Source organism: Haemaphysalis longicornis, unplaced genomic scaffold (assembly GCF_048455015.1).
Source record: "Haemaphysalis longicornis isolate Haplotype H1 unplaced genomic scaffold, Haemaphysalis longicornis Haplotype H1 scaffold_4, whole genome shotgun sequence".
Classification (NCBI taxonomy): Eukaryota; Metazoa; Arthropoda; class Arachnida; order Ixodida; family Ixodidae; genus Haemaphysalis; species Haemaphysalis longicornis.
The window spans coordinates 165,442,106-165,459,450 of record NW_027526361.1 but is presented as its reverse complement, the minus strand read 5'-3'; the positions used below and the strand labels follow the sequence as shown (position 1 = coordinate 165,459,450).

Below are 17,345 nucleotides of genomic sequence, written 5' to 3'. Positions count from 1 at the left end.
CCCTACATGTTATCGCACAAAACAATTAAACCACCCTCGCTCTCATGTGTGACCACCCAGAGGCGTTTTTGTAAAGACGATAGTCTTTCTTGGGCTACTTAAACCCAAAAATTTTGGTCTGTCTGTATGTCTGTCCGTCTGCCTGTCTGTGACCCCATTCAGCCACCCGGCCAAAGCAAAATCTACAGCTAAATCTACCCGTCTATGTCCGGTGTAATGTTCATACTTGTCAACATTGTTGAAGAAGAACAAGACATTACGCAAATATGAGACAACAAATCAATACAGAAGTGAAATTTGCAGTGTTCCTTTATAAAAAAATCAAACATGCTTGAATTTGCCAAATTAAATACTTCATCAACTGTACAAAAAGAATTCGCTCCGCCGTCGCCTGCTGTCGCCCGCGCCACTATAGCTTCTGGCGCCATTTTAAGAAATCAACCGGCAACAGTTACGCAAGTTTCCACTAGATAGGTTCCACGTTCTGCTTGCAACGCACCTGGAGTAGGGAAACGCGGTTCTGTAAACCCTGAAGTAGGGCGCCTCGATTAACGCGCGTCTTCGCCGTGCGGCAGCGTTCGCATCGGGACACCCGGTTTGGAGCAGTGGAACGCGGGAAATTTCAAATGATTTAAGCAAACCTTTGGCGTCTTTACCTTGGGAGGAGCGCGACGCAAGAGGAACAACATGAGAGGTGAGCGGGAAAGCGAAGGGAGGCATTTACTTCGCAAAAGCCGATAAAGACTATCGTCTTTTGACGGCATTTGCAATGAAAGGAGCAGATACGCGGCCATTTTTTTTCTTTGTGAAGGGTGCTCGTTCAGTTTTTGTTTTCTTTCTTCTTTTACGTTGGCAGCGCTGTCAATGGCAATATGTGGCGGGATTCGCTGCCGATGGCGGCCCTATGCTTTCTATATCCCCCCCCCCCGCCCGGAGCCTACCTTGTGTGGAAGGAAGGAAAGGAAAGCCTACGTACCTTGGATTGAAGGAAAATATGTTTATTCTATATAACGACCTACCAATTTTGCAAAAAACGCACATCAATATCTTTTCCTCTGAAAGTACTATTGGATTTTTCTAATACAAAGCACGAGTTCGAGACTTAAGAATAATACCACTGAAGTAAATGATCTATTGACATTTCAAATGGTAGCTCCAGAGTTCTATCAAAAAATTTTGCTTCGAATTCGCCAGTAATATACGTAAACCAGGCCACGTAAAGCAGCCAAGGAAAAAAAATCCCCAGCCATCTCCACTAAAGTGGAACCTGGGGAGGGCGAAGCATGCAGTGCATTCTTGCCGCCTTGGCGTTTTTTGCTAACGCAGATGAAACCGTTGGGGGCTAGAGGTATACAGCTTCCCTGTAAAAGTATCGTGTCTTTGAAGCACAAAGCGTTCTAGCGCGAGGCGTAAACGTGTGTGTTTTAGCACCGTGACTACATGAAATGACGCCGACGACAGCACACGCCGACAGCCCGAGCCCCTAAGGAGCTTCGCCCCTAAAAAAGAACAAATACCCTGTTGAATCACAGCGCAAACGACGAGACAAAGGACGATAGCAAGAGGACACACGAAGCGCTTTGTCCTTTGTCTCGTCGTTTGCGCTGCGGTTCAACATGATCACCAACTCGCCCAAGTTTTCACGTTGCCAACAAATACCCTGCCGGGACTTCACCCTGCAACGTTGAGGGATGTCGAGCAACGCTCGCAGTTCGAGACCACTGAGTCGCGGCTTTTCTTTTTGTTTATTGGTATACTTTGACAGAACGCAACAAACAAAACACTAAACTGCTACAAACGCTATCCAGCACTTGGGTAACAGAGTAACGGCTACAATTGTTTCATATTTGCTATTCCGGAGGCTCGGGCTGAGCTTTCCACACTTCTATAATCAGTCAAATAGAGTCAGAAAAGTACTCTTCGGACCGTTTGGCATCGATGTCACAATGGTGTACGGCCATGCACGATTTCCGGATGCCATGTAGCGCCAGAATGATCACATGTTCGCTTTGAATAGGTAGAAACCTGATCCGGTAATAACGCTGTAATAATCCTGTAGTAATAATTGTCATTGTTCTTTCTTGTATGCAAATAAATTTCAACAAACCTGAGACCTGAAACCCGTAGGCATACAGGGGGAAGTCCTTTTTTAATGTGCGCTCATGCACACCCCAAAAAAAGACCCTGTAGCGGCGCGTGTCCACCGCGCCGAGGCGACGACGACGACGAAGGCGGAACCACGAGGCGCACGCTCACGTGCGCTCGTGCTGGAGGAATAAAAATCAGTTCGAGCCCAAACGCTGTCGTGGCTGGTTGTCACTGCGCCGGTCGCGACATGATTTGGTGACGTGGACCGAACTCGCCTCTTCTGACCGCGCCATGTCGGACCCTTCGGCTTCGCCGGATTCTGCGGGCCAACTACAACCCGGCGCACATACGCCCGCCCACGAAGCAGCTCCGCCTGCTCACGCTACAACTGCGGCTGTGCACAGCGCTACTCTACCCCCGTTTTAAGTGCGAATGCACTTCTTAAGCGAGCCTGAATCGTCCGCCGCCGTCGTCCGCATAGCAACAGCTGCGAGTGCGCGCGCTCCTCGTCTTCCTCCTCGTCTTCCCTAGCAACGGGGGGAGATGGGCGCGCGCTACTTTCCTCCTCCTCTCTCCGCTCAGTGACTGCGGGTGTTGGGCGCCTCCTCTCCACTTCGGGCGGGAGAGCTCTCGCTCGCGTAGCGGGCGCTCCGCATTCCGACGCGCGAGGGCGCTCGTGTAGCCCTCGCCGTAACGGCGGGCGCTACTCTCCTCCTCCTCTCTCCGCTCAGTGACTGCGGGTGTTGCGCGCCTCCTCTCCACTCCAAGATCACGATATCCACCGTAATCGCGCAATCAACAACCGTGCATTCGCACTTACACACTCTCCCCCTCGGGGAAGTGCGAGGGAATTTTTTTGGACTCGGAACCCGCGGACATGGTTCACGCAAGTCGAAGCGCGCTTCCGTCTGCATCGCATCACCGGCCAGGAGACGAAATATAACAGCGTCGTGACCTCCTTGCCAGGCAGCATCGCGGACGAGCTAGCCGACATCCTCGACGCCCCACATCCTGAAGCGCCGTACGACCACCTAAAGGCAGCGATCATCCAACGCAAGTCGGAGTCGGAGCGCAGCAGGCTGCAGCAGCTTCTGAACACCGAGGAGCTCGGTGACAGGCGACCCTCGCAGTTGCTACATCGCATGCGGCAGCTATTGGGCGATCATGGCCAGGACCTCAACAATCCACTTCTTCGGGAGCTCTTCCTTCAACGCCTCCCCCAGAACATGGTATTGGTACTTGCGACAGCCGCTCACATGCCCGATCACAATCCGGGACGCAGGGCGGCCAGGGCCAAGGCCCTCACCGAGGCGCACACAAACGACACGGGCGCCCTCTACGTGGACGCAGCGAGATACCCAGACCGCCCGAACACCTACGTGGCCGTGGCGGTGAAGGCTACAACTGGTGATGTGTACAGTGCGTGCAGTGTCCGTGCTCCGACCGCCTTACAGGCAGAGGAGGTGGCGATCGCGCTCGCGCTAACACACCCGCGGTGTACCACAGTACTTAGTGACTCGCGTTCGGCCATCGCGAACTACGCTAAGAACACAGTGTGCGATAGGGCAGTGAGTACAGTGCAGTGTCGTGCAACGTCCGGCGAGCTGGCGACGCCGGTCACCCACATCCGCTGGTTTCCGGCGCACACGAGCGTCGAAGCCAGCAGGCACCCCAACCGCAACGAGACAGCGGACGCCGCCGCGCGAGAACTTTCCCAACCGCGAGGCGCCCCCCCGCTCCTCCCCGGCGGACGGGCACCCAGAAACCGAACAAGAACCCCTCGCGTCGTACGGGGAAATACTACAGTGGTACAGGCTCGGCAGGCGACTCAAGCCGCCCCCGCACCCCAAGCTTACCAGAGCGGAAGCCGTGCTATACAGACAACTACAAACGAACTCGGTGATCACCCCGGTGCTGGCGCGCCACGTGTGTCCAGAGGTCTACGAAAGTGTGCTGTGCAGTGTGTGCGCGAGAACGAACGCAACGCTAGCCCACTTGCTGTGGGGATGTGAACGACACTCGCTGGAGGCAGACGGTGCAACGCGCCTGCCCGAGGACATTACGTATGCCATGAACTCGGGTGAGCACGAGGTGCAACTACGAACTATCCAGCGGCTCGAGGCTGCTCTCGCAGGGCAGAAGCGCAGGGAAGCGTCGTCGGGGGGTCGGCGGGTCAACACCCGAACACCCACTACGCACCGACCGCGCCGACGCCCGCGATGCACTGCTTCGGGGACGACCTAGTACTCGTCTAGGAAGGGCAGGCCCTGCGTGGCCGAGGTCCCTACCCTCCGCAGGAACCTTCAATAAAGTCATTTTCTCTCTCTCTCTCTCGACCAACTCGCGGAACTGGCTGACCGCATCGCGGACTATTCCCGGTCCCCAAGCATCGCCGCAGTCGTCGATACGCCCTCCACCTCAAGGGACGACTCCAGGCTTGATCGACTTGAGAGCCGCATTGATTAACTCAGCCATCAGGTGTCATCCCTCGCACCCCTCTTGCACCGACGCCGACGTGCATCCCGCGACCGACGGTACTCCCCATCCCCGTCCCGTTCTCAACATGGCTCCTCCGCAACGCGCGGTGAGCCTGGCCCTTCGGGCGTCTGTTGGTATCATCGTACCTTCGGCACTGCCGCCCGCAAGTGCAGCCAGCCTTGCTCATGGACGGGAAACTAGGAGACCGGACACTGGCGGCGGCAAGTGAACCCGGTCATGCAGTCAGCCGCCTCTTCTAAGTCACCGACAAGGTTGCCGGCCACCGCTTCTTGGTCGATACGGGAGCAGAGGTCAGCGTCATACCGGCCTCTTCGCTAGACCGACGCCGCCGAGAAATGACCTCCCCGTTAATCGCCGTCAACAACTCGCCGATCAACACCTACGGCCAGCGGTCGCTCACAGTTAATTTTGGCCTACGTCGCACCTTCCGGTGGCTTTTCACAATTGCTGACATCAAGCCGCCCATTCTCGGTGCTGATTTCCTGGCTTGCTACAACCTGGCCGTGGACGTGCACTCTCGACGCCTCGTGGACATGACGACGAGCCTTTCAGTACATGGCATTCTCTCCTCTGCCACGGCGACCGGACTGCAAGCCTTTGTGCCATCTTCCGTGTACGAGAAGATACTTGCAGATTTTCGCGCGATCACAAGACCCCACACGGGAGAGTCACCGGTGAAGCACACCATCACCCACCACATCGTCACGAAGGGACCCCCTGTCTTCGCTCGAGCGCGTCGTCTCGCCGGATCACGTTATGCCATTGCTCGCCGGGAGTTCGATCACATGCTGGAACTGGGAATTGTCCGTCCATCCTCGAGCAACTACGCGTCAGCCGTGCATATGTTACCCAAAAAGGACACCGGTGACTGGAGGCCATGCGGTGACTACCGTGCCCTCAATGCGATCACCGTGCCGGACAGGTACCCGCTCCCTCATTTGCAGGACTTCACCGCCAATCTGGCAGGCTGCAAGATATTAAGCAAGGTGGACTTGGTCAAAGCTTATCACCAGATACCTGTGGAGCCAGCAGACATACCGAAGACTGCCATCATTACACCATTTGGTCTCTTCGAATATGTCCGCATGCCCTTCGGCCTGCGTAACGCCGCCCAGACCTTTCAACGTGCCATCGACGAGGTTACCCGCGGTTTAGACTTTGTTTTTGCCTACCTCGACGACCTCTTGATCGCAAGCTCATCACCATCCGAGCACGAAGTGCACTTGCGAGCCCTTTTCACTCGGCTTGATGAATATGGCTTCGTCATCAACCCCAAAAAGTGTGTCTTCGGCGTGCAGACCATCGAGTACCTGGGCCACTTGGTCACTCCACAGGGCATCAGACCTCTCGACACCAAGGTGAAGGCCATCCAGGACTTTCCACAGCCCACCTCAATTAAGAAGCTTAGAGAGTTCTTGGGCCTGCTGAACTTCTATCGGCGGTTCATTCCCAACTGTGCCGAACTAGTCCAGCCCCTCACTGATCTGCTGGCCACCAAGACAGGCCCTGCAGAGCACTTCGAGTGGAGCGAGCAAGCAGCGTCTGCCTTTTCTGCTGCGAAGAAGGCCCTCTCCGACGCTGCCATGCTTATACACCCCGTTCCTGATGCTCAACTTCGTCTTATAACCGACGCCTCCAGCGTGGCTGTCGGTGCTGTGGTTGAGCAGTTCGTCTCCGGTTGGCAGCCACTTGGTTTCTACTCCCAGAGGCTGAAACCTGCCGAGACGAGGTACAGCACCTTCGGGCGCGAGCTACTGGCTATCTACCTTGCCATCAAACATTTCCGGCATTTCCTGGAAGGCAGGGACTTCTACGCCCTTACGGATCCCAAGCCCCTGACGTTCGCTTTCCAGCGCAACCACAGCTCGTACTCGTCGCGTGAGATCCGTCACCTCTCCTTCGTCTCGGAGTTTACTGTCGATCTCCGCCATGTCAGCGGCCCGATCAACACTGCTGCTGACGCGCTGTCTCGCGTCGAAGCACTTTCGTCTACACCCCAACCAATTTCCATGAAGAGCTTGCTTCTGCACAGCGACAAGACCCTGAGCTCCAGCAACGCCGCTCTGACACCTCCACGCTGATTTTCACGGATGTGCCGTTGCCGTTTACCGAAGGCACAATCACATGTGAGACGTCAGCCGGCGTCTCCCGACCTTATGTTCCACCGGCGTTTCGTCGAGCCGTTTTCGACACCCTGCAAGGCAAGAGTCACCCCGGCATCCGAGCAACTCAACACCTCGTCACAGCTCGGTGGTTCTGGCCCTCGATGAATGCAGATGTGCGCCGGTGGGCACGCACCAGCCTATAGTGCCAACGCGTCAAAGTAACCAGGCACACTGTCACTCCTGCCTCGCCATTCCATCCACCGGACAGCCGTTTCGCGCACGTGCACATTGACCTGGTCGGCCCCCTACCACCGTCGCGATGCGCCACCTACTTGTTGACGTGCGTCGACCGCTTCACGCGCTGTCCAGAGGCAATCCCGATACCTGCTATTACGGCGGAAACAGTCGCCAAAGCATTTGTTGGTGGTTGGGTGTCCCGTTTCGGCTGCCCCGCTGTTGTCACCACTGATCGCGGGCGTCAATTCCAATCAGCCCTGTTCAACACTCTCGCTGCCATCTTGGGAGTACGCCACATACACACCACCTCCTACCATCCGTCTGCCAACGGGATGGTGGAGCGTTTACACCGCCAACTCAAGGCAGCTCTCACCACCTACGAGCCAAGGGAACACTGGGCCGACCACCTTCCCCTCGTCTTGCTCGGACTACGCTCGGCTTTTAAGGCAGACCTGCATTGCACATCTGCCGAGCTGGTGTATGGCTGCCCTCCTCGTCTCCCGGGCGACCTCCTCACACCTCCGCCTGCCGATGGTCCTTCGGACCCCGCCGGTTACGTGGCTGAACTTCGTCGCCTTTTCGAGCAAATCCGGCCTGTCCTTCCTCGACAACGCAGCGACCACTCCGTCTTCGTGAGCCAGGACCTTTCTTCCTGCACTCACGTGTTCGTGCGCCACGACGCTGCCCGTCAGCCCCTCACTCCCGCTTTCGATGGCCCATACCGCGTCATCGAGCGGCACCCCAAGACTTTCACCCTCTACATCAACGGCCGCCAAGACGTCGTCGCCGCTGACCGCGTAAAGCCTCCATACCTCGCCTCTCTTCGACCCAACCAGACCTTCCCCGTCTCAACAACCATGCCCAGAACTTTGCACCATCAACCGTCGAAAACTGTCACGTGGTCTTCAACAACGGCCTCCGGCTCTACGGGGGGGAGCCCTGTAGCGGCGCGTGTCCACCGCGCCGAGGCGACGATGACGACGAAGGCGGAACCACGAGGCGCACGCTCACGTGCGCTCGTGCTGGAGGAATAAAAATCAGTTCGAGCCCAAACGCTGTCGTGGCTGGTTGTCACTGCGCCGGTCGCGACAACCCCACCCCAACACTCTAACGAAACATGTCCAACCGTCTCGGGATTTTTGCATGGGTTAAACAGTCAACCCCCCTGGAACTTCCATACGCGCGTGACTGTTGTCCCGAAAATGAGGTTTTGGACTGTTCCAGCGCTACTAAGGTCCCGGTGCGACGCCACTGATGATATGGTTTAGCACTGCCCTACGTGCATCTCGGAAACATTACGGGCTGCTTTTATCATTGGCGGAACACGCGCAGTTAAAATCACCAAACGAAATTAACAGCCGCTCACAAATAACACGTGAAACACAAAGAACACGCCATTCTTTCAAACACAAATCAAAGTAACAAACCAGACCGCTTCCGACACTGCGACGGTTGTTAGAGTCGTCTGCAAACTACGCCTTATTGAAGGCGCGCAGCCTGCAGTCAATCCCACTTCAGGAGCAACGCAGACATCATAGTTTGCCATGAAGGGCCGCGCCATATGGTTGGTCTGGTCCTCCCTCTCAACCTTGGTCTCTTGCAAGGCCAGTATGTCCAGATCCCCGTCAGTCACGAATCGATGCAACTGGTTTTCACGCGTCGGGTCAGCAAGTCCCGTGACATTTAGCGTAGCGATGCGGATGGGCTTGTTTACAAGTTCAGAGGGTAACGAAACCTAAACACAAGGGGGTCAAAATAACTCAACCAGAAACTGGAAACAACTCAAACAGCTCAAACGCCCACTCACGTGCACTTCTCTCGAGCAGTGGAAGACCGAGCCAACGCAAAAACCTAGTTATATTCGCACAAACGTCCGCGCCCTTGAGGGCACCGGTACTCGTTCCTTTTCGAAGACCCGAAGTGGTGCTAGGAAGGTCAACCGGGGGGCGTCGGTCTGTAGGGTGGCCCATTGGGCTTCGACTTGACGCCCGAACGACGCTCCGGTAGCGCCTTTGTAGCCGGCTCCTCGACGCTAGAAAACTCGGTGCCTCGGCTGGCGTCGTTGCCTTCGCGCTGCCGCTTTGCGGCGGCACCGCCGGATCCGTCGCCAGCGAACTCCATGTTCATGACGTCCGCTACGGGAGCCAGCTCCATCGTCGTCATCGCCTCCTTCACCTTGCGCAAACCTTGATGCCGCTAGCCTGGCTCGACCAGGCGCACGGGGTAGGCGTCTTGAGCTCACCTAGCTGCTCCTTCGGAGGAACGCTAGCGCAAGCCTCGGCCACGACCGGCAGCTCTGGGACGCGCGTCGTCACCATCAGTCCCGGCTGCCGTCCCGCCCGCGTCCGCTTTGCCCATGAGGTTTTCACGGAGCTCGTCGTCCCTCGCAGACACCACGTCTGAACTCATCGAAGCCCACCGCACGGCCCAAATCCACCGACTGGCCCGCACCCACACTGGGCGTTCCACACTTGCTCGACTTTCCATCTCAACCCCTATCCTCCCCCCATCCTCCGTCCCCATCCCTAGAGAATTTCACCAACTCATAAGAATTAAGCCATTACCTCGCAACTCTCACCCCACATTACATGCGGCCAGACGTGCTGCTCGTGCAGCGAACCTGCAACGCCTGCACCCCCCCTCACTTCATACCATCTACGTAGACGCTGCTAGCTACCCCTCCCGAGCTGCATTCTCCATAGTAGCGCTCTCCGAGGATAGCACACCTCAGGACTCCCTCACTGTCCTCACGAGTTCAGCCACAGCGGCGGAGGAGGCGGCCATATCCCTCGCCCTAGCCAAAGACCCCTGTCCAGACACCATCCTGTCAGATTCACAATCCGCAATCAGAAATTTCCAAGCTGGCCGGATATCCAAAATTTCCCTCCAAATTCTACCCCGAAAACCCCCTCCTCACCCCGTGGTCTTGTTGTGGGTCCCCGCCCATACAGGAATAGGTGCCAACGAGGCGGCCAACCGAGAAGCTCGAGCTATGACCACCCGAGCAGGCCCTTCGTTGGAGACCAACCACGGCCTTCCCAGCTCCCGGGACATTCTCATCTTGTACAGGGAAATCACACAACATTACCGCCTTCTCCGCCGCCACTATCCCCCCCCCCCGCACCCCAGCCTCACACAGCAGGAGGCCAGAACCTGGCGCCTCCTCCAAACGCACTCCTTCCCCTGCAGAGCCTCCCTCTCCCACGCACACCCTTCCCTGTTCCCCTCCTCACTCTGCCCACTCTGCGGCGCCCGGGACTCTCAACTACACTCCCTCTGTGAGTGCCCGCGCTCCCCTTTTCCCCCTTTCCCCACACCCACCCACTGGGAGCAGGCCCTGCGGAGCTCGACCCTGGAGACCCAGACCACCCTCGTCTCCAGGGCCCAACAGGTCGCGGAAACCCTCTGGGCCACCGCCACCTCCTCCCCCTGACCCAGCCGTAAAATAAAGTGGTTCTCTCTCTCTCTCTCCCTCGCAGTCCCGGCGATGGTCGCGTTGGACTTTACGCACGCACTCGCCTCGTGTCCGAAGCGACAGCATTACAAGCACTGCGGCACCGTGCACCCAAGCACGAGACACATGCACGACGAGAGTATTCATGACGACGTTCGCAGTCGTGAGCTATTCGCACAAGTCTCACAGCCTGCAACTGGCGAGCCAGATGCAATCAATCGTGCCATCGTTGCGACCGTCGTGCGGCCGCACGCAACAATAGCACGATTGGGATCCGCGCGTCACGACGTCACTGCGGAAGCTTCGTTGGCCATTTAACACCAAACACCATAATACACGGTTCACCATTTTCACTATTTTTTAAGGCACTATATTTATGGGCTCGCCTTGTCGCCTTAGCTCGCTAACGGTAGATGCGACTGCCGGAATCAGGCGGTGCAGCGAGATAACGCACCCAAATAGAGCCTTCTGTACCGGGGTCAGGGAGTCTCGCCGAGGCTTCGAAAATCACGCGGTTTAAATAGCCATAACCGTTCGAACCTCGTGAACCGTTCACGCTCGTCATACATCTCCCCGTTATTTAGCGCAAAGAAAACTGCAGCCCCCGCGTTCATTTAGTTAGAAACGCTCGTTGAGTTGGTTTTTACCATAGTAAGCGAGAAAAGCGGTCGCCAAAGAAAGAAATGCCGCGTTCGAAATGCTGCAGAAAGGCTCCAGCCGCGCAACAAAAGAAAAGGCGCGTTCGAAATGACGTAGAAAGGCTCCAGCCGCGAAAGAAAAAAATTACGCGTTCGAAATGACGCGAAACAGCTCTAGCATGCGAAATTAAAGCAAGTGCAAAAAGAACAGAACTCCCGCTGGCGCGATTTCAGGCAGGGGATGCGCGAGCTCTTCGAAGGCGGGAAATTTGAAATGCAGCAGTGAGCGGATAACGCGGCTGCAGCCCATTATGGCGAATCAATGCCCTGCAATTCCGACAGCTTTCACATTTAGTTGAACGGCTTTGATTTTTTTCCTATTTTCCTTACTTTTTGGTTGTTAGAAATTCTGTCCAATTATCTATATTTACGTTATCACAACGATTAAAGGTGTTACTTCCGCCAAATCTGAATTTTTGTGGAAATCCAGGTTGTTACACGGTTCGCCATTTTTGCCATTTTGCTTATATTTTTTTTCTGCCAGCGAATCAGCAAAGCATCCGAGATCAGCGACCAACTAGCGGATGCGGGCGGCCATTCCTTACTCACTTATTGTAAGGGAAGCACAATCAAGAATCTTAAGTGACTACAATACCGAAATATGCCACGTGCCTACGAGTAAGCTCGGGCAGCAACTTATACACGCCAAAGATGCGCTAGAACGTGATGGACACCCCGGGGTGGTTTATGAAATTCTTCGCCAGATTTGCGACGCATCCTACAGGGCGACACTGGAAACTGGAGAAGCCAAAACCATGTTGCTACCGACCGCACCCAAGCTAATCGCCTCGGCAGAAGAAACCGGTCACGTCAACGCTTGGGACTCGGCCACCGAAAAAGTATTATCAACGTCTACTCCGGGAATCCCTCAAAATCCAATCAAAGCCGCACGCTGTTAATCTGATGCGTGGGCCCATGCCTATAGCATATGCGTGCGCTTTGGAAGAATCCAAACATGCATAAATACGGCCCAGCCGTTTTCGTTACATGTGTGTGTGGCGTGGACCTTGTAGGCTTTTGCAGTAGTAGTAGTAGTAGTAGTAGTATTTGTTGTTGTTGTTGTTGTTGTTATGGTTGATGATGATGATGATGATGATGATGATGATTACGGCAACGACGCTGTGAATAAGGTACCTGTACGGGCCCCGAAACGTCGATTATTTTTCCCTGTTCTTTTTTTGGAGCAAGTGAGTTTGTTCTAGCAATGTTACTTCCTCGTTAGACGAGTTTTCTTCGATCTTTGGAATACGTTTCATAATGAACTTTCGAAGTGCAGTGCACTCAACTCTTGAGATGAGCAAGCAGGTGCAATCGGCCGGAGAAGGTCGCAATTTCGCTGCTGGAGTCCAATTGTCAACTCTTGTCAGGGACTCGTTAACTAGGTTTTCATGCCCCCTCCGTGTCTCGCACTTTACTATTTCAAGACTCCTCTGCATAAGCATGGACATTGGACAGGAGGGGCTAAACGGGTTCGTCAGCCTCCGCCGACACGCTCAGTGAGTTGTAAGTCACTGACGACCGTTCACTAGAACTGGCCTGCTGTGAGCAATAAAAGTTGGGGAAAGAGCGGTGAGCGCGTATCATGTAAAGCAAGGAAGTGTACCACATGGAGTCAAAGGCTGCACTGACATCTATAAAGATGATGAGGGCGAGTAACGCCTCATCTCTGGCTGTTTGGAAGCGTTCTGTCAGGGAGCAGAGAACCGACGTTGCACATTCAACCTGCGTGAAGACAACGTGGAGTGGAGTGGATAAACTTTACTAAGGCGAGCTTCAGGCGCTGATGGTTGGGCGCCCGCCAGGTGGGGGACCTCCTCTAGTCCGGGAAGACCTGGTCCGCGCTGGCTGCCCTAGCCCTCTCCACTGAGAGGTTGGAGCTGGCCAGCTGGCCCGCCCACTGCTCGCACGTTGGGTGAGGATTTGGGGTAAGGGATGGGGTTTTGTGACACTCCCGTACCATGTGGTACAGGGTGCCGGGTTGGGGAAAGAAATTACACGTAGGTTAGTAGAGGGTGGGGTACATGGCATGGAAAAGTTTAGCGTGAAAAAGTATAAGCGGCCTGAAGCATACGCTCCAAACGTTTTCCCACAAATGGTTCGATATGACTAGAGGTCCTGTGGTGGGCGGTCGAAAATTTGGCTGTACTTGACGCAGCCCCTTATTTCTCGCAGGTGACTCTGCTGCGTTCGCCATGAGTCCTCTTCTGGGCGTCATGATCGGTGCCATTGCTGCTCTTATTCTGGTATCCATCATCATCATTATTATTATAAGAATGCGGGTCAACGACAACGACGCAGGTAAGCGGACGTTGAAGTACATCATCTAGGTTTCTTCCCCCGACTGCGGTACTGGCTGCACGGTGCGGTGTGCGCTACTTTGTGGCACTGATGCTGTAACTTCGTCCAGCCCGAAGCATCTCTGCTTTCCGTATTTATTTGTAAGCAAAGTGAATCGGGCAGTCGTTTTCTATTTCTGGCTAGGAATTTTATGACATTCCATTCAGTTCCACCTTAAAGACACGAGGGCATTATTACATAAGAAGGGGGGATGTACATGTTACAATGTTAGCTCATGTGCAGTGCCCCCACGCGACGCTGATAGTTTTGTGTTCAGCCGTGCAAGCCTGGCACAGCGGCGAGTCGCCGGTTTGTGAAAATAAACACAGTTCGTTCTGGGCAAACGGCTCGGCATGTTCTCATGTCTTTCGCGGGCCTGATGGCCTACTGTTCGCGGTAGTCACTTCCTACCGCTCGGCCATCCGTACTTCTACACATCTAACAGTACAGACACGTATTACTTAGCTTGAAGAAAACACAGTTAAAAAGAAAAAACACAGAAAAGTAACAAAAACCGATTACGAAGGTACAACAAGGATAATTGGCATAAGGGCAACTCAAAACTACAGTATAAATGCAATACAGTCAAATGCAATAAGTACAAATGGTACAACATCAAAATGCAAGAACACATTATCAAGCTGTGTACTATGGAACATGGGTCGCTAGTTAGTCGCAGAAAGGTTTGCGATCTGGGCATGACGTTATGGTATCGGGTAGATTGTTCTAGAGCGTTATCGCGTAAGGAAAGAATGGGTAAGTATTGACGAAGTGCTGCTGTGAAGTCCTCCTATGGCGTTCCCACGGCTGAAATGAAGCGAGGTATGGTGTGGCAGTTTTAAGAGAGGGTGTCGGGACTTTGGGTGATAATCAACACATCAAAAATGCATAGGCGTGATATGGCCTGGTGTGACTCAGTGAATGCAGGTTTAAAGATTGCTTTAGTGCGGCGACGCTGATGTTGGGAGAGTACTGCGACCAGACAAAGTGGGCGGGGTGATATATCTACGGCTTCTAACTTCCGAGTGACGTATGCTCGTGAGGGATGCCAAATTGTATTCGAGCTCAGGTCGCACAAAAATGTAGGCTAGTTTCTTGATATCCGGCAATGCACGTTGCATGTTCCGGCGCATATAGCCGAGCGTGCGCGCAGGATATGACCAGGTGGTTTGTACGTGTATTGCCCTGATAGAGGCGATGTGAGGTGAACTCCGACGTATTTTATGGTGGTGCTCGTGCAAATCCGGGACAAGGCACTTTTGTAGGGGAAGCGTGTAACTGCAGTTTTATACCTGAATGATGCTACTTTGCATTTTTCAATGTTTAATGCCAATAATGATTTATCACACCGTCCTGCAATTTGGTTGTGCTCCTGCTAAAGAGCAATACTGTCTTCAAAGTTTAGGATGGCGTTGTAAATGACGCAACCGTACGCGAACCGTCTTAACTTGTTAACATTTTATTTGCTAGGTTAACATAAATTAGAGAAAGCAGTGGGCAGAGGATGCAACCTGTGGGACACCCGGCGTTTTATTAGAGAGAGGCGAATACTCGTGATTGACTGAGGTTAATTGCTTAAGATTGGTTAGAAAATGTCAGGATTCTATGTCAGAAAATGTTAGAAAAAGCCAAGAACTTATAATAGAAGGCATTCGAAGATTTGAAAGTTTGTGGTGCAGAAGGTTGTGCCCTAGAGAAGTCAGGAATGAAGGCATCAATCTGAACATTGGCTTCCATGTATTGTAGTAACCCATGAATGAAGCCAGCTAATTGTAATTCGCACGGGAAAATTGTGTAAACCCATTCTGATGCGAGAGAAGAGAAAAGAGAAGACTACTTTTAGCAGACTGTGTTACAATGCCTGCTGTAGGGGCAGGAGCTAAAGGCATTTAGGGCCTGACGATGGCTTCTGGCCCTCTGCAGTCTACAACAGCGGACACGTTTCAATCAAATATGCATGCTTAGCTATACAATCCAGTAATACAGAGAGAAAACAATAATTAAATAAAAATACAAAACTAGGACATCTCAAACAAAGAGAATCACATGTTGTACAATATACAAAAGCAATTTTTTTTGCAATATATGTTACTAGCATAAATAATAGAACACGACACATTTCTTGACTGATTGCCGTTTATGCCTAGACAATTAAAAATCATTTCTATACACAATACAGATTATACGGCTTACTACGAGACACACCTAACGATTGTCATATCTCCCTTGCGTTTTATAGACGTCACGTTGTTTCTCTTTTAAATGCAGTTGCACTAGTGTTAAAATTTAAATTATCTGCTGGATGTTCAAGACATCTGGTACTTTATAAATGGCTGATTGTTTTCCGTTATTACTCCTGGTTTTAGGTGTACGCCTAATTGCTCGCCGTACACAGTACTGACGGTTTTCTGCTTCGCCATCTACGTACAACTTGTTTTTGTGTGCCATCTAAACAAGTGTAAAGTAATACAGCTGTTCAGCTCTAAGTATTGAATGTTTTGAAAACAAAGGTAAAATTGGAAGGTCTTGGAATTTTCCTTAAAATTTTCGGAACAGCGTAATATCATTTTCTGCAGGACAACAAGCTTGATGTAATTATTTTGCGAGGCTGTCCCCCCAGCAATGTTCCGTACGTTAGTTTTGAATAAAGTGGACAATAATACATGTCTTTTTTTAGACCCAATGGAACTAAGTGGGATATTTTATCGAGGCATCCAACTGCTCGCGCTGGAGTCGTAACTAAATTATTTACGTGTACTCACCAGTTGAACTCTTCTTGGAACCAAACACCAAGAAACCTTTGTTGCTTTACTCGTGCAATAATATGGCCTTGGTATTTGAGATTTAGAGCTTCGTTTAAGGCCTTTTAATAGGACGGTATATTGTATATGTTGGCTTTGTGACATTTATTTGCAGCCAGCTTTGTTTTAACCGGTGTGAAAGATGCACCGGGTATTCATTTATGGCTGTTTCCACAAATTTTAAACTGTCTGATGAGAAAAAAATATTTGCGTCACCTGCATACATTATAATATCAGAAGAACCTGATATATTAACAATATCATTTATTTACCGAAATAATAACGGGCGAAATAGGGATCCTTGTGTGACACCTAGTTTCAATTTCATATCCGTAGATGTTGTGTGATTGATGCCAACTATTCGATATCGATCATCCAAGTACCTTTCCAGGAATTGTGATGCAATCTCGCAAATGCCGCAGCTAGATAAAATTTTTATCAGCAAATCAAAATGTATTGAATCACATACCTTTAAAATAAGTAAGGAAAGACTGAGTGTGTATTTCCTGTTTACCATTATTTCGATTATCTTTTCCTTTATATATGACAGAGCTTGCTTAGTTAACTTGTGCTTTTGGAAGCCGTATTGGTTCCTTGCTATTATATTATGCTTGTCAAAAACTGAACTGAGTCGCTCGTGGTTCATGCCTTCGAATATTTTAGAGAAAGTTGGAAGCACCAATACAGGACGATAGTTCGACAGGTTACTAATCTCACTACATTTGAATATCGCAGTGACTTTGACATTTTCAACTGTTTAGCAAAAGATTCCTGTGGTAAAGGTTAGGTTAATAAACTTAAATTGAGATCTTTTGTATCAGTCCGTACTTATAAATTGGGCGTTGAAAGCGTTGTGTAAACTCTTCCCTGTAAGGGCTTCATCGTATGCTGTTAATTGCTCGATACATCGAACACGTAACTTTTCTAATCAGTGCGTTTACTACCCCCATATTTTGCGTAGGTTATCGTAGATGCTTTCAAACGACTTTTGGTAATAATGTTTCTCAGCCTTTTTGGGTCTGACGTCAGCGTGTTGCTGTATTTTTTGTACTTTGAAGATGCTGCAGGTTCTCGTAAAAATACGGTCATGAAATACATGTATAGTTGTGAGATTTAATTATCTCAT

General features: G+C 52.0%; 1 protein-coding gene across 3 annotated transcripts in view; it reads left to right on the top strand.

Moving 5' to 3' along the window:
- The window catches only part of LOC144179492 (neural cell adhesion molecule 2-like), a 408,645-nt gene that overhangs the window by 343,945 nt on the left and 47,355 nt on the right, over positions 1-17,345 (top strand). For all 3 annotated transcript variants that reach the window (XM_077707865.1, XM_077707866.1, XM_077707863.1), the window contains one exon: positions 13,254-13,379. In XM_077707865.1, the coding sequence (XP_077563991.1) occupies positions 13,254-13,379 (126 nt within the window). The remainder of the gene's footprint in view (positions 1-13,253; positions 13,380-17,345) is intronic.